The 24,898-nt window shown below is 36.4% G+C and overlaps 1 protein-coding gene across 1 annotated transcript; it reads right to left on the minus strand.

Annotated features, from left to right (window-relative positions):
* Positions 1-524: 524 nt before the first annotated feature.
* LOC117304402 (protein FAM49B-like) lies at positions 525-24,100 on the minus strand. The gene is made up of 11 exons (XM_033788833.1): positions 23,921-24,100; positions 12,643-12,725; positions 10,699-10,820; positions 10,313-10,418; positions 9,565-9,704; positions 9,189-9,266; positions 7,954-8,079; positions 7,396-7,475; positions 5,815-5,941; positions 5,305-5,375; positions 525-5,048 (listed from the first exon to the last, which is right to left on the minus strand). The coding sequence occupies exons 2-11, from the start codon at positions 12,710-12,712 to the stop codon at positions 4,985-4,987; spliced, it is 984 nt and encodes a 327-aa protein (XP_033644724.1). The 5' UTR covers positions 12,713-12,725; positions 23,921-24,100; the 3' UTR covers positions 525-4,984.
* Between the last annotated feature and the right edge of the window lie 798 nt (positions 24,101-24,898).

Raw genomic sequence — 24,898 nt, forward strand, 5'->3', positions numbered from 1 at the left:
ACAAGACTTTGTGAAGTTATGATAACAAGAAGTAATTCATAAACCAATCAGTAACTAAAATGCAGATGAAAAACAAACCAACAATAATTATTAATATTATTTTGAACGTTATAATGAGCAGTTGTCTAATTTGTGCTGCGCAGATAAACAACGTCAGCGACTAACCTGCTGGTGTGAGGGCGCCCTTTATAACGCACGGTCATGTTTCGGGGGGGGGGGGCACAATTTCGTTTCGGTATTCGCTCTGCAGCATACAACACAAACTAAGCATACAACATAAATCAAGTGGTAAACATAATTATCTTTTAAAGTTTTGCCATTAAAAAAACTAATAACTGTAAGAACTGTTGAAATTGCTGCGGTAGTTACACCGTCGAGCTGCCAGTTCAGCAACACGGTACAACTGCTTAAAAGTACCAGTCTATTTCATGGTTTGTCTAATTTCGTCAACAGTTTTCCTACAATGGAGGAAATGCAAAAGAGTTCATTCGTACGAAATCAAACAGATACCAACACGGGAAGGGTAAAGAGACACTAAACATGTCATAGATCATTATTTTATTCAATCAAGCTAATGGAAGATTTCTTTTCAACATTACAGATATTTTAATCAACATCATTTCATGTTGATCATGCGGAAGATGTTTAGTTTATCAAACTACTTTAATTATTTGGAAGAATATTAATGAGACTCTAATGTAAGACATTTCAAGTGGTTGTTAGTAAAAAGGTTACCTTTGACGTAATTAAATCTTAGAATTGTATAGAAAGATTGACTCTTTTGTACTGTGTACGAATTCTGCACATCTTTGCGTTAAAATGTATCCTCTTTCCCGACAAAGTGTATGTCTACATACAAAAGAAAATAAATAACTGTAAAAAACATAAATAAATACGGTAAATAACACCAACTTCAAGTCAACATTGGTGAATTTGATTTTCTCATCATTCAAAGTGCATAGATCTCACTCATTAGGAGTCGAGTGTGTTTTATGGCGTTAGTAAAACTTGCTAAACGCTGCCATCACTTTAGTCTGGGAGTGGTTTATATTTTGGAAACAGCCCCTATACATTGTATACGTCAACAGATTGATATAATCAATCCTCGCTTCAAACATTGGTAAACATTCATTTTGACAATTTGTTATTTTCCGAGCTAGTCGAGCGCGGGGGCAATCATCCCGAATTGTACCTATTATTGAACTTATTTGAAGAGGACGTTTAAAACAAGACGCGTCGACGAAAAACCGACAGATTTAACGGTGAAGATTTGTTTCCCCATCAGCGAACAGACGATTTGTTCTGAATGAACTCGGCCGACAATAGTGAAAGTGAACAGCCAAATTTTCATCAGCTGATCTTATACTTTGTATATTTCTTGCTCTTTTGTAACAACGACCATTTAATCCTTGTCTCATAACCGAGAAAGTTACGTTGGGAAGTTTTAGTTTCGACAACTGCACGGATACTTAATGTCGTGGGTTCGAGTCCCACTAGGTATTGGTGGGACTGTTACCCCCAACACGGAAAAGCACTAAAACATTGTCAGTGAGTAGACTTAACTTACTTTTGTATTCAACTCCGTTATAACATAATGATCTAAATTCAATTTAATAAATCATAGTTATATTCCAAGAAAATAGAGGACGATCTTTTCATATAATATCAATCAAGGTCTGAGGTAGATTATCGTCACAGTTTTTTCCCATTGCTTTTGACTGGGTAGGTTTTTGTTACAAAACCAAGTTTTTGGTTTACGTGTTACGAGAATAGTTTGTTTCTATCTTTAATCCGTGCTTCTGTTAAAAAAAAGTTACTTAGTCTCGATTAGCGACGTTCGTAACGTGATTTCCTGTCTGCAACACGAATTACTATAGAGGAGAGATCCGTATCACACACACATCCACGGATCAAAAAATGATTCCATCCAGACTCATAGACTTGCCCAGTCCCTCCGAGTCGGCCTCCAAAACAGTGGATGTTGCGTCCTCTACCGTCGACTAATAAAAAGAAACAGCGTCGCGAATCAAGACTATTGAAAACTGTTTAATTCATCACTATGCGTATTTTAGTGCTTGGTGCATTTTGTTTCGAAGATACAAACACTGCTCAGACCAGCTTTTTCAAACAGATAATAAATAAATCTGACTGAAGGAAATCTATGTGGCCTGTTTCTCTGAGTAATTAAAACAATCGCATTAATACAAAAAAAATAAACCGCATGCATTAATTCCAGCTGTTGGGGCATTTCAGAAGTAACAAATTGAATATCATAACTACGCCTAGGGCGATCGATCCGTTAGTTTAAAACGCCCCGGTGTTTGACCCTTACTATCGTATTTTTATACTCAATAACACTATTGCAAGAAGTGCAATTATTTGTATCTGTATAATTTAAGTAAATAATTACTCCAACGCCCTGTACGTGTCTTCGATTTTGGACCAATGCGTCCCATCACGTTACTGAGGATGGTAAATATTCTGATTGCTCCATTATAGCCGCCATTTGATATAATTTTTTGTTTATGATCCATTCGGAATTGTGAATGTTTTAAGATTGCTGACTTTCTTTTCAAATGTGGAGCATTTGATTCCATGCAAGCACTATCAGACCATTATTTTAAACAACTCTAACTCAATCGAATAGGGCTCAACACTTTTAAGCAAAAGGCCGTCTTTTACATTACGTGCAAATTAAACAAAATCAAAACGGCAAATAATATTTACAAAATACAAAATATACTACTAATTTCATATCTCATTTGGAATTCAAGAAATTGAATGGCTAACCTACACACCCTGTATTTACGATTTACAAAAGCAACACAACAATTTGCTGGAAAACACGTACATGTACAGAATATACATGTACCAACTGGTTTGACCGATGTCAAAGGTTGCAACTGGGTCAAACGTCATTCCGGGTCGCGCTTCCTGTTCGCGTTCAGCTATCGTTACATTCTTGCACCAGTAGCTTTCTAACACGAATGTTAGACGTATTAAACTTTGAAAGGCACATGCAGTGCAGTGACTTTCAAAACATCATGTGCAATTTTAGCGGGTTACTGTAGAAAATTATAATAAAAATTATAAATATTGCTATTTAATTGTTCTTTTTGCTCATTTTTTGTTTATCAAAGCTGCTATAAGTATAACTGTCCGATTTACTTTGCCTCAAAACATTTCCTTAAAGTGCTCAGCACTCCTACAGTTTCAACTAGTTCAAATGGTGAATTTGTTTATTAGATTTAATAATGGGGGAACTGTACTACGTTCTCTTCAGGTTTGTTTCGAGTCTACCACTCATCTTATATACCGCCCTCTAGTGTCAACTTATGTTGGGAAAGTTGTTTATGATCAATAAATTCACCATTTGAACCGAGGTTCATCATGATTGAATCTGAACAAGCATAAACCAAAATTGCAACTTCATGATATCAGATCAAAAAAGTTGATCTCAGTTCTGAAAAGTAAACACATATAATATCCCAAACTTCTTTTATCTGTGTATTTTTTTCAACGGCGACGACGACGACTTACATTAATTAATTACTACACATAATTTTAATATACATTACTCAATCAAAAAATATGTTTCTATCTACAATATTCTATCCTGATAGAGAGTTCCAGATTGTTTTCACTTAAAACATTTACCATTTTAAAGGCATTAAGATTTTATTTAGTTTAAATTCTTTTTACAAACTGTGTGGCATCATCCTATACTCCATGAGATTTCTTCCACCGACTCAAACTCTACAGTACAAAATAACAAAAATAAAGATTCTATAAAAAGATTTATCATGATTATTAGTTATTACACCCAAAGAGAAACGTGTAGAAAGCTTGTTTTAGTGGGGCACACAAACTCTGTGATGTTCCCTATGGTAATGTCACTGCAGAAAATGTACCCATTCTTTACACAAAAGAATGACCTTGTACATTCCATGGCTTTTCCTGGCAGGCAAGATACTACTCTGGTCATCATTTTGTGTCCTGATTTCAACATCAATTACGAGTGATAAAAGTAACAGCTGAGTAACTTCTGAAATGTGTCACTCTCTTCATAATATCAAAAGTTGTTGTGTTCTTACATTGGGCTGTGCACAAAGTGTGGCTGCAGAGATTTGCACCACAATAGCTCTTTTGTAAAGATGAGATGTTGCATGTTATTTGGTCTATACACAGTCCTTAAACCTCCTCCGCCATTTAGGGTTGAGATAGTACCAAAGGCAATCACTATGTGACGTGTAATTCAATACCACAAACAAAAACAACAACCAGTAACAAATATAAATTGACTGTAAATAATAATGGTGACAAAAACCCCAAAACACACAAAATTACAAATGCTCCAGAAAGGGTTCCTGGAGTAGATTTCCTAACATGACAACTCAAACTATTTCTGGAAAAAAAATGTTGGCAGTCCAAACTACCTGTATAAAATGCAGAGTAGCTTTGCAAAAAAACTACATGAGGGCTACTTGATGTTTATAATAAATATACATAAATCTGTGGCTTTTTCACAGGCACAGTGTGTTACATTTGTAACCGATGGCAACACTGGTAATCAATCTACCATTACTGGACCCTTGATAATGGAATGCCTCAAACATTAACAAGATTTGACCCCAATAATAAAATCTAACAATAACAAAGGTTGTTGATTCTGTTGGATATAGTCACTTATTCCTGTAGATAACCATTTCTAAAATGGTTATATACACATGTATTTATGCACCAGAAAAAAAGAACAACAACCAAAAACAAAAAATACCACATCACCATAAAAAATTCTCCAGAGCTTGCAAAAAATGTGAAATCTGTTGTGAAGTGACTTTTATATATAAAAAATGGATTTCAAGACAAAAAGAAAACAAACAAAAACCCTCAATTTAACAAATCCCTCCTGGGATTAAGAAGACCACCTGAGGAATAGAGAACTGTAGGTAGGATGAAACTGAAGGTCATGTCAAAGGTCAACTCAGGTCAGGAGTGACCTGACAGCTGCTGGTGTACTTTCATCATTGAAATGTTTGGTTGTGTACCTGAAAGAGATATTAATGGGAAGAGGACGAGATCAGAACTGGAAACGGAAATTATCACATCAAACATTTTGTGAAAATATCAATTGTACATTAGGCCTACATGCATTATAAAACGAAACTAGGCGATTTTAGGCGATGCGGCATTTACGCGTACGCCTAATGACCACTCAAATGGTTAGCGTGGCACAGTCTCAGCGGGTGAGGTGCGTGCAAGGGGTCAATATGGGTCAAACCAAACTGAATAATCTTTGTTTACCTTAGAGCATTCATCAGGGAGTCAATATCATTTGGAGACTGATCCTTCAGCACCTTTATGCAGCTTTTCACCTGCATCAATCAATCAACAACATTGGTAATTACTCAAAATAATAGTTAGCATAAAACTTAGTTGGTTAACGAGTAATGGGGAGCTGTTGATAGTATAAAACATTGTGAGAAACGGCTCCCTCTGAAGTAACGTAGTCTTTGAGAAAGAAGTAATTTTTCACGAATTTGATTTTGAGACCTCAGAATTAGATTTTGAGGTACCTACTTGCCAGGTAGATTATAAAGCAAGACAAATTCGCAAAAGAACACAATCTACCTGGCAAGAAGATACAAAGATGGTGTTACCGCAACTTATTAGTAAAAACTTTAGTATCCTAAAAACACAGTTTATAGTCATCGCTAAGGCCTATAAACTGTGTCTTTTTTTGATCGCGCGTCAAGATTTACATCGCTCGACCATCGCGCAACCGACTATAACTCAGCCTTAAAATGTACTTACATCTATGCTTGACTTCTTGTCAAAAGCACCGACTGGATGGACGTGATCATAGAGAATGATAAGGCCAACCATGATACGCTGACAAAACACTGAGGTATCCTCATTCTGGAACCTTGAGTAATGCTCACTGAGGAGTTAAACAAATACTGCCGTGAATTGAGTATCAAAAAGGTATTGCTAATTAGAAAAGGTTACTTTGAGAAATATAACATTATAAATATAAATTATATGAGGACTATACTAAGACATTATGAATATGATATTTTAGGAAATATGAAGACATTTGAGAAATAAAACATTTAAGGAATATGACATTTAATGAAAAAATACACTTTAGGAATATCATATTCAATTTGAGAAATAAGACATAGTACTTGTAGGCCTAATATTAAAATAGCATTTGAGAAATAAGACATTAAAGGAATATGACATTTACTGAAAAAGACATTTTAGGAATTTCATATTCAATTTGAGAAATAAGATATAGTAGGCCTAATATAAAGTAAATTAGCATTTGAGAAATAAAACATTTGAGGAATAAAGCATTTGAGAAATGTGACAATTGAGAAAAATAGCATTTGAGAAATGAGACAAGATTGAGAAATATAGAACTTGAGAGATAAGACATTTGATCAATATAGCATTTTAGGAATAACACATTTGAGGAAAATATCTATTGAGAAACAAGACATTTGAGAAATATAGCATTCGAGAAATGAGACAATTAAGAAATATAGCATTTTAGGAATAAGACAATTGATAAATATAGCATTTTAGAAATAAAAAATGTTAGGCATAAAGGATTTGAGAAATAAGACATTTGAAGAGAAAGAAATTTCAGGGATAAGACAGTTGAGGAATATGATATTGAGCGGGGAGAATCAGAGAAAAATGTGTAGAAGATATCGACACTCTTTCAAAGAAAAAAATATGCAATTCTTCAAATGCAGTAGTTTAGAATCACAGCCAGAAAAAAATACATGATCAATGCAAATATAAAAGACACATTTCATTCCAGTTTTCAAAATATGAAAAGCAAAGGATCAATGCAAACATACAATTCATTTCAGTTTTCAAAATAAGAAATGCAAATGATCAATGCAATACAAGTATAAAAAAAGTGAAACACACTTCAATTCAGTTTTCAAAATAAAATAAAAACAAATGATCAATGCAAATATATGTGAAACACACTTCATTTCAGTTTTCAAAACATGAAAAACAAAGGATCAATGCAAACATACAATTCATTTCAGCTTTCAAAAGGAGATATGCAAATGATCAATACAATATAATATGTGAAACACACTTCATTCCAGTTTTCAAAATAAGAAATGCAAATGATCAATACAAATTTATGTGAAACACACTTCATTGCAGTTTACAAAATAAAAAAGGCACAGGATCAATGCAAATATATGTAAAATACACTTATTTCAAAGGAAGAAAAGCAAATGAGCAAGTGTAAAAGATGCATGTAAAACAACTGATACAAATAAAAAACCAACCAGTTTGGTTTCAATATCATACAGTAAATATTCCTGAACAATTTGATATAAAGAAAGGAAATATCAAAGTTACCTTCTTGCAATCATGAGTTTACATACAGAGACCATGGTGCTCAGTATATCTGTTGTGTTTTCCACAGGCACCTGTTTACACTGTAAACAAAGCAAGATATAAATAAACATTACATCACACATTTATACAAATTTAACTCCACTCCACTTTTACACAGCACCTCATGATTTTACTTTGAAATGACAAAACCAAAGCCATATTCTCATTGGGCTTTTTCTTCCGCTGGCGCGCGTAAAGTTATTGTGACTGGCTTTGGTGTTGTAACCATGCATTCCCATGTGGACTTATATTCCATGACGTTTGCATAGCATTTTACAGTATGGTCTCGAAAGGTTTACAGCGCGGAGCTGTTCCCATTGGACTTCTAGCGGCCCTGTTAAGTTAACAAGGCTATGCCAAAGTCTTCTGTGACAACTTTCATCCTGTTAGTTTTACACCATGGTCATGGTAAGTCAAAGGGAGGTTATTTTACCATGTGTCCCCATTGGATTTTTTGTCAGTCTACAGAAAAGTCTCTTTACAGGTATAAGTTAACAAGATAATAAATTGAGGACTTACTTCAGTGACAAATTTAGTTGTTGAATCACTGAGAACCTTCAACATTGGTGTGGCCTCGGCATAGAACAATGACATTCTGTTTGCCATTTCATTGTTCACAGCAAAGGTACGGTCACCACTCTGTTCCTATGGAGATGCCAACAATACAGAAACACGATTAAAACTAATGTCATAATACAATTGCAATAATGCTCAAGTTACTCCTGGGGCCAATTTCATAGAGCTGCTTAAGCAAAAAAATTGCTTAGGGCCGAAAACAGCCTGCTTATTTTACACATGTACTGGCCACAATTTCATGCCGTTATACATTGCTTGTGACTGGTATTAGCTGTTGTTTACTTAGCATAACACTTGAGTGGAGTCTTGGCCGGTAGTCTGATTTTACTAAGCAAGAATTTTTTTGCTGAAGCAAAATTTTGTGCTTAAGCAGCTCTATGAAATTGGGCCCTGGTCATTTGATTGGAGGAAAGACCCTTCAAATGAAATAATGCTTAGACCATATTGGTTGGCAAACGCCATAGAGATGTGCACTCAGCAGACACACAATCTGTTCATCAGAATACGGGAACTTTCTGCAGCTCTGCAGATGACTAAACACAGTGAATGTCAGTAGGATTTGAAACTTTGCATGGTGGAAGTATAACTAAGAGAGGCTTGCGGTAACACCATGTGAATATCTCTTTTTGAGCACTGTTGGTTATGAAAAGAATCAATGGTTAACGACTCAGTATTTTGATCAGTATGCTCAGATCGTCTTCAGGAGAATGCTAGACTCTGTTGCTGGATGGTGCTTTAAAAGGGACACATTGCCTTGGATCGGTCGAGTTGGTCTTTGAAAAGCGTTTAAAACCGTTTGTTATGAAATACATATGGTTAGAAAGATGTTTTGAAAGTAGAATATAATGATCCACACAAATATGCCTCGAAATTGCGTGGTTTTCCTTTTACTTTGCGAACTAACACGGTCGGCCATTTATGGGAGTCAAAAATTTTACTCCCATAAATGGCCGACCGTGTTTGTCGACGAGGGAAAGGAAAACTAAGCAATTTCGAGTGATACTTGTGTGGATCATTATATTCTACTTTTAAATGACCTTTCTAATCATATGCATTTTATAACAAATGAATACAAACTCTTTTCAAAGACCAACTCGACCGATCCAAGGCAACGTGTTCCTTTAAGTACTTGGCTCAGTGGTGCGCAAAGGTGGGGACCGGATAAGTGAATATCTTACCGATGGATCCTGCATCTTGATTCTGCTGAGTGTTCTCCGGTAGTAACTGAAATCGTTCTGAATGGATGGATTAGTCATCTGAAATAAAAGAACAAGATAATCAATTGATGGAATGCGCATGATGTCACTGACCACCAGCTCTGATGTAAAACAATGGAAAAGTGCAGGTGATGGAGGTGATCACATGAGTGCGACCCCTTTACAATTTGAGGATGAGGCGGCTACGGACGCAAGTCTTTGCCGAAGTGTAATAATAATAATAATAATAATAATAAGACTTGTAATGCGCACATATCCACCCTGCTGGGTGTTCAAGGCGCATCTTCAAGTATGAAGATGACCCCCTACAATGACCCCCTCTGATGAGATTTCTTACCTTGAGATCATCAAACTTGAGTGTAAAGTGAAGAATCCTTGCAAACTGTTTGGCAAGAGCTTGGTGCCTGTCGAGATGTTCAGCTGGCTTCATGTCAACGTCACTGCACAACATATGCAATAACGGCCGCAGAACTTTCTCTACAGGAAAAACAAATATCAAAAAAAATGTTGTCATACCTATGTAAAAGGAGCAGAAAGGAGAATACGGACTGAAATATATGACGGTAGACAATGACTACTTCCTCAAACCAACACATTTTACAACTTGTATAATAAGAGATGAGTCTATGTGTATGCTGCAAACAATGGGAATCCCAGTTCAAAGAACAGTCACATTTTTTGAACAAGTGTAATTTTTTTTTTTGAAAGCATGATTTTCATTAAGCCAAATAGTACACTTGAAGAATTAAAACGAAAGGCTTTAACAAAACAAACTTGAGTGTGTCTTATTGGACAGGTTTCTACATTTGAATTTATGTATTCATGTGTGAATGAGGTCAGGGGTCAATTTCACAAAGATAGTCCTAACTGAGGGCTACTCCTCGGACTCTTTAGGAGTTATTAAAAACATGAGGCTCGTCCTAAGTTAGGACAAGTAACTTGTCCTAACTTAGGACTAGTCCTAGAAGTTGTTTAAAACTTAAGGCTAGTCCTAAGTTAGGACGACGAGATAAGACTAGTCTTAACCCTTTGTGAAATCCCCCCAGGATAACCCAAGGCAATTATGAAAAATCCACAATAGTTACCAATTTGTTGTGAGTACTCAAAGTATCTTTTGAGTCTGGCCACCAACGGACAGACATCTGACCACGCTTTCTGCTGCAAATCCTCATTTCTTGGGTTACAAATGGCCTGGAAAAGACAAAAAACACAACCTTTATATTAAGGTTCATGTATCATGATAAAGTACATACTTACAAAACAGAAACCTGGAAATGCTTAACCAAGTATACCCTTGTAATTCATGTTTACGTTACATTGTTATATATCTAGAAATGAACTTTTTTTTCCATCAATGTTTTATACCATCAACCTCTCCCCATTACTCGTCACCAAGAAAGGTTTTATGCTAATAATTATTTTGAGTAATGACCAATAGTGTCCACTGCCTTTAATGGCATCTGCTACTCACTGATCTGATGGATTCTCCAGCTCCTCCATACTTCTGTAAGTCTAGTAGAATCCCATCAGCTTCAATTAAGACATTATCTACTGTGTTATAAACCTCCTCTTCATCCTGGGTAGGACTTGCATCTGAGAAACAAATCACAAAAAACATACAATACATTTTGGATACCGGAGCAGGATTCAATGGTTTGCAAAAGTGCATGGGTCGTGGATTACAATCTCATCAGTGGAATATTTATTTGAAACTAAATGTGTGGAATGATGTACCCCCTTCTATTGTGTCTTCATTGAAATCTCAAGAATTCTTACGAGGCTTGTAGGGGAGGGGGGTATTTCTGTACAAGGGGAAAAAATGTGTTTTATTTGAAGTACACAGTATGGAACCTTTTTTGGGGGGGAGAGCCTATGCCAGGCCTGATACTTCACGGAGGCAACGGAGGCGATTGCCTCCATTGCCCCTTGCCATTGCCTTGGTGTCCTTGAAATGCTCCAGTAGAAATTTACAATTTCCTCATAGGGTGCCCTTTGCCAAAGAGAAAATGCCTTGGTGCCATTGGCCTTTCAAAAACGAAGCATACAGCCCTGCTATGCCATATATCTTTATCCTGTAACCTTTGATTGGCAATTCAATGGCAAATCAACTTTCATTGACTGTAGTGTACATTATCAAATGACTTTCTTTACTTGTGAAAAGCACATTGTTTGTTCATTTAAGTAAAGTGATTGGAACCAGTGCATAGAAAATAGGGAATAGCGGAAAAAACTAAAGGTTATAAATACAAATTGGAAAAATGTCCTTTTGACCTGTAAAATTATCCTTTAATGCACTTTTTTCAAAATTTTAAGGTTCAAGTTGCAAATTTATTAGGGAAAAACTCTTGCCCCTTAATAATAGAATCCTTTTTGTCTCTTTCTTCATGTTTTATCACTGTCACTAACACAACGGTTTCACTTTGAACAATTTTAACAAATTGACTGTTTACATGTAGGTGTGTGTACATTGTGTATTGACACATTCACGTGACTGTATACATGTGCAAACATACACATTTTACATTGTATACATGAATTCACCAGGTCACATACATGCATTAGTCGTTGCTTCATCGATTGAAAATATTTCATTTTCCATTTCCTCAAGTAATCAAGAGTTGTTTCAGGTACACTCTACCAGACCAGGAAGACATTCTAAATGACTCAACATGAATTCAATGAATGAAAGGCAGTGGACACTATTGGTAATTACTCAAAATAATTATTAGCATTAAACCTTTCTTGGTGACGAGTAATGGGGAGAGGTTGGTGGTATAAAACATTGTGAGAAACGGCTCCCTCTGAAGTGCCATAGTTTTGGAGAAAGAAGTAATTTTCCACGAATTTGATTTCAAGACCTAGAACTTGAGGTCTCAACTTTGATGACCGATTGAGCCCAAATTTTCACAGGTTAGTTATTGTATGCATATGTTGAGATACACCAACTGTAAAGGCTAGTCTTTGACAATTACCAATAGTGTCCACTGCCTTTAAAAGTAGTTTACTAATATCAATGTGACTCTGACACTACACTCCGCTCACGCTACTCTTGGAATCTGAGATATTACATAACTAAAATTGGTGGAGACAGTTCAAAGGAAGAAGGGGAAAACCTTGAGGGTACTAGATTCAATAGAGCTGGATTAGGCAAACTATAGATCATGTAACCTGTGACTTGTTTACAAAGGAGCATCAGAGTTTACTTCCTGCAGACGCAGACAGAATTTGTACATGGCTCAAGGAAAGAAACTTAAAATCTTAGATTTTGTGGAGAATACACTATGTGATTTTTATCAAATTTTGTAAATGTAGAAATGGGCATGTCTCAAAGTTTATTCAGTTGTTACTTTCATAACTCTTGAATAAATGTGGAGCTGGATAAATGATGCAAAAAATTTCTTTTGCAACAACTTACTTTCAAAATCAATGAATATCTGAGGGTCGTCATCCTGTGGACCCCGCAGCTTTAACAGCAAGTTGCCCATGGCAACCAAAAACCTGCAAGTAAGAACAAACAAAGATAAGTTTGATCATCATCAGAATACTTTTTTTATAATCATATTTTAACCAGTGTGACCCATTCAGTATGTATCACGCATTGCAAGGTTTAAAAGCCAATCTTGTTTACCAACATGCAATGCATCGTACAGTGCACTGTACTATTACAAAGATGTGAACTCAAACTGTGCTTTACATATTTTTACAGGAAAAGTGTGGAACAAATATCACCTCATTTTATATTAGACTGACTATGTACACATAATGTGTGATTTAGGTCTAAATGTGGCAGAGCTGCCAATATTTGCATCTTGCAACCAAGGAGATTTTGTACAATAAGTAGGAAGATGATTACATTCAATATCAAAGGGAGAAAGTTTCCATTATCTGGGAGTTTTTCGAATTTGGACATTTGAACATGAAAAAGATTAGTTAAATTTCAGGGAACTTTGAGTAGAATCAGGAAGAGTTGGCAGCCCAGATGTGGGTGTAACTATTTGAGACAGCAATATGTACAATGCACGAACATCTTCGAGAAAGACTCTGCTAAGGGCGAAACGTCAGGCCATTAAAGGGACACGTTGCCTTGGATCGGGCGAGTTGGTTTTTCAAAAGCATTTGAAATCGTTTGTTATGAAATGCATATTGGTAAGATAAATAATTTATGAGTAGAATATAATGATCCACACAAACATGCCTCATAATTGCATGGTTTTCCCTTTACGTCATGAACTAACACGGTCGGCCATTTTATGGAGTCAAAATGTTGACTTCACAAAATGGCGGACCTTATAAGGAAAACCGTGCAATTTCGAGGCTTGTTTGTGTGGATCATTAAATTCTACTTTTAAATTATCTACATAACAACAATTTCAAAGACCAACTTGACCGATCCAAGGCAGCGTGTTCCTTTAACTATTTTTCGCCATCGGTCCTATTGGTTGAGAAGTTGTTTGCAACAGCTGTTCTGTTTTTCAACATTGCTGCACATTACATTCTAGATATATGTACAATCTACAGGTTAGTCCTTGTTTCTCTCTTTTCCTTTTTGGAAGGGGAGGGGCCAGTAGATTTAAGCTTGAAGGAAGTGAAGCCTTTGTTTCAAGAAGTTAGAAATATAGGATGTATCAATGTATAATGTGACATGGCACAGTTTCTTGCACTTTACTTGATAAGGGAAATGAAAAATTATAGCTCTGTTGAAATATTTGTGCTAGACCCAGTTATATATAATTGGGTTAAGGAAACTAGATCCACAAGGGACGCCACACGTATTGACGCTGTCAATCAGGTTGAATCAAACGGGTGGTTAAATTTGGGTAAGTAGAAATTTAAAGGTTTCTTCAACATTGACCTTGGTGGGAAAGAAGTTGAATATGAATCACAATCAAGTCCAACATTATAAAGATAATTGATTTTGTTGTCAAAGTTGTTGCACTTGCTTCTTATTTAATTAAGTCCAAGTTACAATTTTCCACCATACGTAAATTTGCATTTTATTGCCTGGTCATCAATTGTCTTTCCTGCCAACACGGATCAAGGTCCATCCATTCTTGAGATGCAAATATTTATCTCAACGTAAAGCGTGGCATTCCCTTCTTCCAGAATCGCTGACTATTTGCTTACGAAAGCAGAGCCATGAAGTTAGGCCCAGTACACAGCATATGTGTGCAGATGTGCACGTTACAGGAGGAGGGGGATAGGTGCACTTAATGAACTCGATCAGTCATTAAAAGCTTGATTACTTATTAGCTGTCAAATCTAATGACTATAGTACACAGTAGACACAACACAGTAATTGGGAATGGAATTTTGAAATTATAATTTCACGCCATTCAGAATACATTGTAGGTTACCAGTGTATGTATGTATGCCCATGGTATGCCGAAGGCCTATGCATCAAGTGTATGGTAATGCCAGGGCAAACAATTCACACTGGACCTCAGGCCCAAGTCTGGAGATTTTACTGTTGGGCCAGTCATGCCCGGACAAGTACGGTGATTTTTGTGTTTTTCAATTCACTGTGTACTATCATTTATTTAAAAACATTGTGTTCAAATGTTGACTTTGAACCCGATAAACACCTACATACTGATGTATACTTCAATTTTAACAAAATTGAAAATACTCATTAAACAATGAGATAAATTTATCTCTTTGCTTGCACAGCATTAAGTGGATATTGCGCAATATAAACATTCCCTATTATTATTATTATTTACTAGGATCCTTTTTCACTCCCTACAAAATCTAATAAGTCAAAAATAGCATCATGGTCCAACTAATCAAACAAAGTATTCCAATTAATTTTGATGCGTTGGGGTTATTTATTGTAAAAAAAAAAAAAAAAAACTATTCAGCTTTTTTTACAAGGCAAAACTGTCAAATGGACAGTTCTGATTCTCTTTCTTCCCATAGGCACAGACACAAATGGGAACGAAACACCGACCTTCCACAAAATGTTTATTATGTTTGTGCATTGTAGGTCTACATTTATGTTACCTTGAAACACATTGAAGGCTACAGGTACATGGTGTATGTTTGTACATTGTGTACAATGGATTGAAGTTTTGAACAACAAATGTACACAAGTGACATACTATGAACAGCAACACTAGATCAGTTTGTTGGACTCAACTGTTAAAACTTGTGGAGTTAGAATAATGTAAAAAATGAATGGAACTCCTGACTTGGTTCACCTTCCTTGTACATTTGTACAGTACAACGGTACAGACATACATGTAGTACAGTACACAATTGTACACAATTGATGTACGTACTGCTCAGTTCATGTTTTAACTCATGTTTTTACTGTACAGTGAAATGAATGTAGGCCTACTGTAAATATGGATATGCACCTCTCTGTGATTTGATCAACATGCACTTTATCATAGCCTATTACAGGCCTAATGTACATTCATGACAGTTTACACACGAAACGCTATTCATTGTACATGATTGTATTGTACCAGGGCTTACCCTAAAACACTTAGCCTAGTGTAGTATGTAAATCATCATCTAGTAAAACTGCTACGATGGGCTTCTCAACTTGGCCCTGCGAGCTACAATGTACAGGTACTACAAACTGTGCCACATACTTGTTTGTAATGCTCATTATTTTCTCCCTTTTCAGATGTGAATAAACATGTATGAACAATTTGTTTAAATGTGTTAGTTTTGATTGTGTGAATGTATTGTAACTTCATTTGACCATCTGGTTCCAATAATACATCAGAAAGATGCAAATACAAAACATGCTTCAAATCTGGGCTACTAAAACCTCCTGGGGGTAAGTAAAATGAACAGCAGCAGTTCAGTAGTCCGGTGGGCAACTATACAAAAAGCAACGCATACTTTGAACATTTTGTACAATCTGTACACGTAATGTACACGGTATACACTGTACATTGTACTTCAGTACACCGTGTACAAGTACACATACACGTAGGTCTATTTGTTTGAGTGCAAAGCATGCACAGCAGGATGGTAAGGCAGCGACCAAAAGGCCAACCAAGTCACAAGAACACTTAGACCTATGGACAGGATATCCTATACCACATTGGGTGGTTCCTCTTTCAACAGCAACTCAACTGCTGATGTTTTTAATAGGCTTTTTACACAAACAATACTCGTCCCTCATTGATAATATGCATACAGTATACTGTTTCATGTACAAGTCCCCCAAAAAAGCCTTGCTCTTCAAAAAGTCATAGTTTTCAATGTTTAGAGTGGAGTTTTGTTTCACTTCTTGTTTAAATCCCAGTCTTGTAAAAAAAACATCCAGAATGTACATTTATTTGGTTCATGCATGGAGGAATAAATTAAAATTAATTTATTCCTCCATGGTTCATGTATGAAGTAGAGTCGTCATACTCAATACCGCACCCTACTACACAGGTACGTGCCTCTAGTGTGGTATGACCCCGTTCAACCACAACAAATGTTGACTTCTAAGTTCTTTTGTATTGACTAGACACCCATGCAAGCCACAACAAACAAGGATACAGGACAAAAAGAAATTCACTGCCAGCAAATGTTCAATATGCCATTTGTACACTACCAAGTAACATAGAACAGTACACTGAAAGTTCAAATAGTGAATTCAATTGTACAATGGGTTCATTGGTGCTTGCAGCAGAGAATAATTAAAACCAGAGCTGCCAACTTTTGCAATAGCAATCGAATCAGGGAGATCTTCATTTATACAACAATATATATATATTCAACAACACAAATCAAAAGCCGATTATTCTAATTTTGTTCACCCATGTCTCCAGTTGTTGGCGGTGTACGCCTTTCTTAATATTTATGCATGAGGTACGTGACAATGCTAATCCAAAACGAGGCAATGGGCACAACCACTGCAAGTGATGGGGGACGTACGCCCATAGCCTCATTTTGGGTAAGAATTATGACGTCATGCATAAATATTAAGAGAGGCGTATAGATAACCCATCCAGAAGATGCACGATGCACTGAGGCCATAATAACCCTAGAGCCATTAGCGGGCAAAACCCATCTATTTTTGGTACTTGATATTGATACTGGATCTTGCAAGAAGTCCATTTCAGCTTGTCATCAACTATATTGATTACAATATCTGGCCATCAAAACATTACCATGCTGGTTTCTGAATCTCAAGGTGTGTACATACACTGTACATCTGAACACCCCCCCCCCCCACAAACAAACAAAATAATAATAAGAAGAACAAGAAGAGATGAAGAAATTTTTCGTTAGAAACTGCACAATATACAACTGTACTTATCAATGAAAATAAAACAAAATATTCTAAAACAAACAGATACAACAGACTGGTTTTTACAAATCTGTTTTTTATTGCAATTGTACATTGACAACATGTAGCACAATGAAGCGAATTTGTGACTGAAACCCCAATATGCTAGTACTTCATCGTCAAGACTAAAAACACAATATGGTGTATGAGTGAAGATCGTCTCTCTAGCGAGGACAGATGATGCTGCCGGTACAGTGACTCAATGTGGTGATTAGCCAGCAGTGACTGCCCTTGCCCTCAGGTTAGAATTTCCATTGAACATGATCTAATAAAAGCAGGACATTAACTGAGAATTAATAAATGGAAACAGGCAAGTCTGGAATGGAAGGAAATGGATCCAGTGACACTGGCTTAAGAGAAAACTGACCAAGCCCTACATGTGCATGTATGGACAAAATGAATGGAATAAAAATTGTTAATGCTTTTACTCTTAGGAAAATACTTTTACTTTTTACTATACACTTCCTAGGCTCATTTATAAATGTACTACAGGGAACAATTTCATCCAGCACTTTATCATTTGCATAGCAAAATATTTTGACAGAACAGACTATGTGCACACACAGAATCCTAATTCATATGAATCGCAAACAATGATTTTTGAGTAACATTTTGCTCTGCTATGCAAGGGAAATCATTATTAGTTTTACCCAAATGTAATGTATAGTCTAAATGCTGTGCATTTAAGTACTGTGTGTAAATAAATTTGGTAATGAAACTGGGGGTGGAAATTTCTTTAGGAATTTAGAATTTGTCAAGACACGATATTGACTTGATCATCAATCTAAATGGCAATGGCATACCGATGATATTACACATGGAATAGATGCAGTTTGGCATGAAAGAAATTACAATACATGGCCTTGTAACTCGCCAAAACTAGATCCATTTTAATTTCCAGAGTTGTATGTATTGTAAGTTACTCTGCTTCTCCAACACGGAATAAATTACACACCTCTGATGAAACCAGTGTTCCAGAAGAGATACTGGCTCCTTAGTTACTTTGTACTACACTGGCCTAATTTATAAAGGTTGGCTGTCTGCTCTAGGACAAATTAAGCACAAGTCTAGGATGTACATGTAGTCCTTATGGCCACTGAACCTGAACCAAATAATATTTATAAGTACCCGTACTACAGGTACTAATATTTAATTGACAAAACAAAAAATTCACACATGATGTACAATTTAAAAGACAGTGGGATGACTAGGAGACAGTGGGATGACTAGGAGAGTAAACAGTTTTAAAATATAACTGTCGCCATAAGGTGTCTTCCAAATTAAGATGGTTCGATCTTTTATTAATTGTGTAGTGTACATATATACATGTACATGTACTATATGCCTACATTGTACGTACATGTCACATACAGTGTTTTAAAATATTTTTCTAATTTTTGAAAGCTTTTTTTACAGTTTTCAAAAATACCAGTTGTTTGTTTTCGGCCTCGACATTACTTGCATGAAATTTATTTTAGATTCAAAGATAATGTATGTTCCTGTTTTCAAAGTAGAAAAATATTATCACAAACTCAGTTATTAGGCCTATTGCTACATCAATCAAATTTCCTGAAACGTTCAAAGCCACGAGATAAACACTGCAAACATGGCCAACAGTGACAGCAGTGCACGCATTACAAACCCAAACAGGCACCATTAGCAATGCTAATTAAACACTGCATCACAATTTCTTGGGAGCTAGTCTTGCAAGACTTGACATACACCATGTATATTCATACCCCATAGGGCCCGAGGACTTGGGATGACATGCAAGAAAGCAGCAGCAACAAGGACGAACTCCAAGTCCATGTAAATTTAACATTATGGTTAAAGTGGTTCTTGTTACAAAAAAGCAATGTGGCATAGAACATGGGTACAATGTTACACGTAGACACCGCAGGCAGAGTTTTATCAAAGCACTTCCTCCATTTTTTTACAAACTGATTTTTCCATTATTAATACTTGAAATTCTTTCTAGTCAATGCACCTGACATGGAACCGAATCTGAAACTGTCAATTAAAAACATCTTTTTGGGGTACCTACTTTAGAATAACCTATGTACTGTGTAATTTTTTAACACAATTGTATATTTTAACCATGTGGACAAAAAAACAAAAAAATTGCATTCAAAGTGGACTCGGGTGGCCAATGTGTGCAAACAAACTCTGTATACTGATTATTGAATCCAACTCCCCTTCAAAGGTGTTACCCAATAACAAGGAAGTTGAATTTTTAAAAAGAAGAAGATAGTCCACAGAATAAAGGTTCATTATAACACTGTAAGTAAGGAAACAAAACATATCTCTGTCCACTGAGTGATTCAGACAATAACTATGTTTTGTAGCAACCTTTGATTATTCCGAGGAACACGACTTCCTCTTGGACAGTTGTCAGGGTTCTTTTGTCAGTGGACAGTGCCCAAGATGTAAGAACACCAGTATTGAAGAACACCATGGACTCAGTGACTCTACACACTCAGACCCTACCTCAGGAATTACGACTAATCTAATAACAGGAAGTTAATGGGTAATACTAAAGTGATGATCTTCAGTGTCTGAGGAAAGTAAATTAGTGACTGTCTTTATGTCTTGTAACCTCGATAAAGTATGACCATAGACTCTGTCCTTACTCTATGGTATGACCATGGAGGTACAATGTACATGTAATTGTGGAGGTCCAGCTAGCATACAGTATGCATGGTAAATGCCCTCATAAGCTTATTGCCCTCAATGTACTGGCGGTAGGCCTACTTGTTTATGATCAAACAGTACAAAAATGTACTGTTCAGTGACTTACAGAATTGTACTACAGTACTACAATAATGTGCACTGGACTCAAGTATTGATGTTGATGTTTCTGACCAGCAGAGTGTGGGTTCGAGTTCTGGTCTTGACACTTGTGTCCCGTACATGTACACTTGTGTCCCGTGTGTTGTGTGATGCAAGGTACACTTTAAGAGGTTTGCCCCAGTGTTTAGGGGTATATTTCAAGCAGAAGTTATGCAGCTCCACATTCCTTGGTAATAAGCATTTGAGATGCCCTAAGTTACCTCAGGTGTGATAAAGCAATATTATAAGAACTGTGAATTATAAATTATTATCGCAAAAATTAAGAAATTTATGCTACACATAGCCTCCAGTTGGACAAGATTACTATTTATATTTGTTGAAAAAAAAGGAGTGGAATGTTTTATGCATTGCATGCAGTTCCCCCTTCCCTTTGAAAGAGAAAAAAATGTAGTGAATATGAGAGAAGAGAAGTTGCTATACACTACATGTGTAGATAACAACATCAAAGTCCAAGATGCTTAAAGGCAGTGGACACTATTGGTAATTACTCAAAATAATTATTGGCATAAAACCTTACTTGGTAACGAGTAATTGGGGGAGGTTGATGGTATAAAACATTGTGAGAAACGGCTCCCTCTGAAGTGACGTAGTTTTCGAGAAAGAAGTAATTTTCCATGAATTTGATTTCGATACCTCAAGTTTAGAACTTGAGGTCTCGAAATCAACCATCTAAACGCACACAACTTCGTGTGACAAGAGTTATTTTTCTGTCATTATTATCTCGCAACTTCGATGACCGATTGAGCTCAAATTTTCACATGTTTGTTATTTTATGCGTATGTTGAGATACACCAACTGTGAAGGCTAGTCTTGGACAATTACCAATAGTGTCCACTGCCTTTAAAACGTCATAGTCATACGGTCTACAGTAAATATACAATTTCAGTTATCCTAAAAAAAATTGGGTATAAAATCTACTGTACACAACACATGTACATGAATGAAATAACAAAAATTCCTGAGTGGCACGATAGCTGGGCAACGAGATTAATTTCCCTAGAACAAAATTCCTTTGAACTTTAATGTCATTGGAGGATGCAAATTTACAGATGGTAGTGATAAATTCATTATCTTTGTCTTCCATGAACCAGCTACTCAAATCTCAATCAGACCATTCAGCATCTGCAGCTAGGATTTGACCTTCAGGGTTGAAATAATGCAGTAATGCATTTACCAGGCATTGTACAATATTACTATGCAAACTGTACAATGACACTGAATGTGAATTATTAAAGCAAATACCCACATTGAAGCAAGTAAAACTCAATAGCAAATAGTTTGTTATGCAATTTAACCTTCATACATAACAAATTTAATTTATACATTAAATACTATTACCATTTAGCATTTAATAATAATATATTAGTATGCTACATGTATGCACACTGTATGTACTAAGTACTACACTGTGTTTTATTTTATGAACACAAATAATCTAATTTCAACTGCATCCCCCCTAATATGGGTAAAAATGGTACACTGAAAGAATTAAATGATATTTATGGGATATTTTGTTACAAGTGCAACAACAACAACAACAGGTACACATGTGTACATGTGTACACTGTACACACAGTTTACAATGTACAAATACATTGTATTATGTACAACATTATTGAATGTCTTTTTTTTTTACTTTGATCGATACAAATGTAGGTGAACATTTGACAACAAATTGTCAGCTATAAATGTGATTGGAATACCGTTTTGAACTGAAGTGAATGAAAAAAATGTAGCTTCACTTTAGACCCTTTGCTTTGACCTTGGTTCCCAAATTATGTTGAAAATCATTCTTTGTAGGAGTGTACATTGTAGCAGATTGTCTTATTCCAATAATGGCATGCACAACCCCTTGTCTTGGAGCGAAGGGCTACTACACATATCGCAACCTATTCCAAACCAAATATACAGCTCAAGTTTGGCTTGATGTACTGTTCATTTTTATTATTATTAACCAATTCCTGGAATTTCATCTTTGAAAGGGCCAAGCCAATGTAATTTTCATTTGGCAAAGTGCAATTCCATTGGAAAATCTTAAAGTCAATGCCAAAATGTGGAACTTTTGAAGGGGCACCAAGGAAAGGCAAGACCAGGGGCACCAAGAAAAGGCAAGACCAGGGGCAGTGGTGACCAGGGGCAACAGAGGCCATGACCTCCGTGGCTTGCGTGTATTAAATTTCAGGCCTGAATTTCAGGCTTGAAATTAATATATCAAATAAACAAGTTGCCATTGAATTGATACAATTATTACAAATTATGTCAGCGAGGCAGGGGAGTTGGTAGTTGGCATGGTTGGAGTTAAACATTCACATTTAATGGGTATATGTACAAATAAACAGCAGCTGCCGAGCAACGCAGTGTGAATGTATGCCTTAATGTTTATCGCAAATAGCAAGATATCAAGAGAGGGCGCTGTTGAACCCACACAAAGATATAGGCGATGCGTGCGCGAGTCGTGCATGACAACCCACACCGCAGTAGCCTTTAGTCAAGGCGCACGCGGCACACCGGATGACAAACACAACCCCAAAAATAAAATGCACGAAAAAAGAGTATCACCGCGAGCGGCGAAGCCGCGAAGCGCCTTTACCAACTCGTTTTGGGGCCTTATGTTTTTCTTTACATTTGCCAACGATTTTGGTGGGAGAAGAATGTAATGCAAAATGCATTAGCGTGGTGAGTTGCTGGCCAATAAGAAGCCACATTTACTTGCATGACGTCACAAGGATTCAGCCACAATATTTATTCTAGCTAGTCATTGTGAAAATCAGAGTTTAGATGGGGTGGGGGATTCGCACTCACAACAATGTGATTGCAAGTCCTGCAGTCTAACGAACCACGGTTTTATATTTGTTCGAGATTTATGTTCAGGGAATGTTATTTATTGTTTAGTGAGTGTGACTGTGTGATGTGATTGTGATACTTGTGAACCAATTTTCTTACCAATTCAGTTGACCAAAATCCAAATGACAAACATGACAAAAGTATTTATTAATATTATCTTGATTAATTAAATTAAACTTTAAGTTTAAACAGTTAAACTAAAGTGAGTCAATTTTAATAATTATTGACAAAATAAAAATGACATTGTTGAAATTTTGTCTCATTCTATTCTTTACTTTAGACCTAAGGCTTAGTTTGTCAACCCTAGCAATTAAAAAACAGTATCCCTCATCAGTTATCACGTCGTGCACGTAGATCACTACTACTAGCACTACTACTAGTACTACGGTAACCATTTCATTATCAGATTATTAGATGTACGATACGAGACCGAGGGTGACACTTGTCACACTGTGTGACACTGGAGTCGAGTGGTGGTAATAGTATTGAATAGAACAGATAGTGACTGTCTGACCATGGTCTGACCACACAGTCGGATGTCAACATAATATTTGTATGTCAAAAAGTATGCATGCAGTTTTGGTTTGCACTTTTCAAAATGTTCAATTCAATCAGATCAAGCCTTCAATTCAACAACAACTTAAACAAGGCCCCCTTTTTTGCCCAACATTTAGCAGTGTTGCAGTTCGTTTGAACAACTCACCTTGATCCCTTTTTATGGGCAAGAATTCAGACGGTTCTTTTCCTCTTCTACACCCTCCTCAAAATGAAGTACTTTCCTCGTTTGGGTAAAATGTCTTCTTAAATGCAAGGTTTTAATCCCACGCCGACCAGTTTACAAGCACTATTTCCGGGTTCTAACATCGGCGCCACACAAAATCAATGTGGCTGCGTTTGCGCAGAGAGTTTACCGTCCGTTCCGTTGCGCCCGTTATCATCTAGTCTTAGCACAAGACGGAACTGCTCCATGTTGGATAGTGTACTAGCTACGCTTAGTTGTAAATTGCTAAAGCGCACCCTCTTAATACGGAATGATTTAATGGTGAGCTTGAAATCTAGACTATACTGGGTTGCTCGCATTGCTCCATTACACTGACAGTATAATGGAGTTCAATGGTTTCTCGGCAGTATAGTCTAGATTTCAAGCTCGCCAGTAAATTATACCGTAAGAGGGCGCGCTATTAGCGATTTACATAGACCTTATCGCAAATACCAATGCGCAAGCGCAGACTGTTGAATGAGGTGCATTGTGGGATATATATGGATCAAATTTGGATACCAGCTAGACCACAATGCACCTAATTCCAAGCTTTACGCGCGCGCCCCTGTATTTGCGAAAAGGTCTATGTGAGCGTAAGCTAGTGCACTATCCAATATCGAGCACTTTCGTCTTGGGCCAAGACTAAAAATCATCACACGCAGTGCATGGGAGTTTACATAGACTGGCTGTGCGCCCTGTGCGCTAACGCAATATGAGCGTGGGAGAATCTCGAGTCTGTTGCCAGACTTATGTCCTCTGTCATATAAGCTATAATTTAAAGCCAAATCTAAACAAAATACAATTATTTAAAGAAATTAAACGAACATTTTATAAATTTTAAAGATTTTGTACAATAACTTTTGTCAGAAATTGTAATAATAGTGAAAAATATTGTATTTAAAAAAGTTTTATGTTTTTGAA

Source organism: Asterias rubens, chromosome 21, assembly GCF_902459465.1.
Source record: "Asterias rubens chromosome 21, eAstRub1.3, whole genome shotgun sequence".
Classification (NCBI taxonomy): domain Eukaryota; kingdom Metazoa; phylum Echinodermata; class Asteroidea; order Forcipulatida; family Asteriidae; genus Asterias; species Asterias rubens.

What these genes read in the sequence shown, in the direction of transcription:
- LOC117304402 (XM_033788833.1), bottom strand. Translation starts at nt 12,712, where the DNA reads ATGGGCAACTTGCTGTTAAAGCTGCGGGGTCCACAGGATGACGACCCT. An exon ending in GATATTCATTGATTTTGAAA is followed by an intron (nt 10,821 to 12,642) that starts GTAAGTTGTTGC and finishes TTTGTTTCTCAG; the next exon opens with ATGCAAGTCCTACCCAGGAT. An exon ending in CTGGAGAATCCATCAGATCA is followed by an intron (nt 10,419 to 10,698) that starts GTGAGTAGCAGA and finishes TGTCTTTTCCAG; the next exon opens with GCCATTTGTAACCCAAGAAA.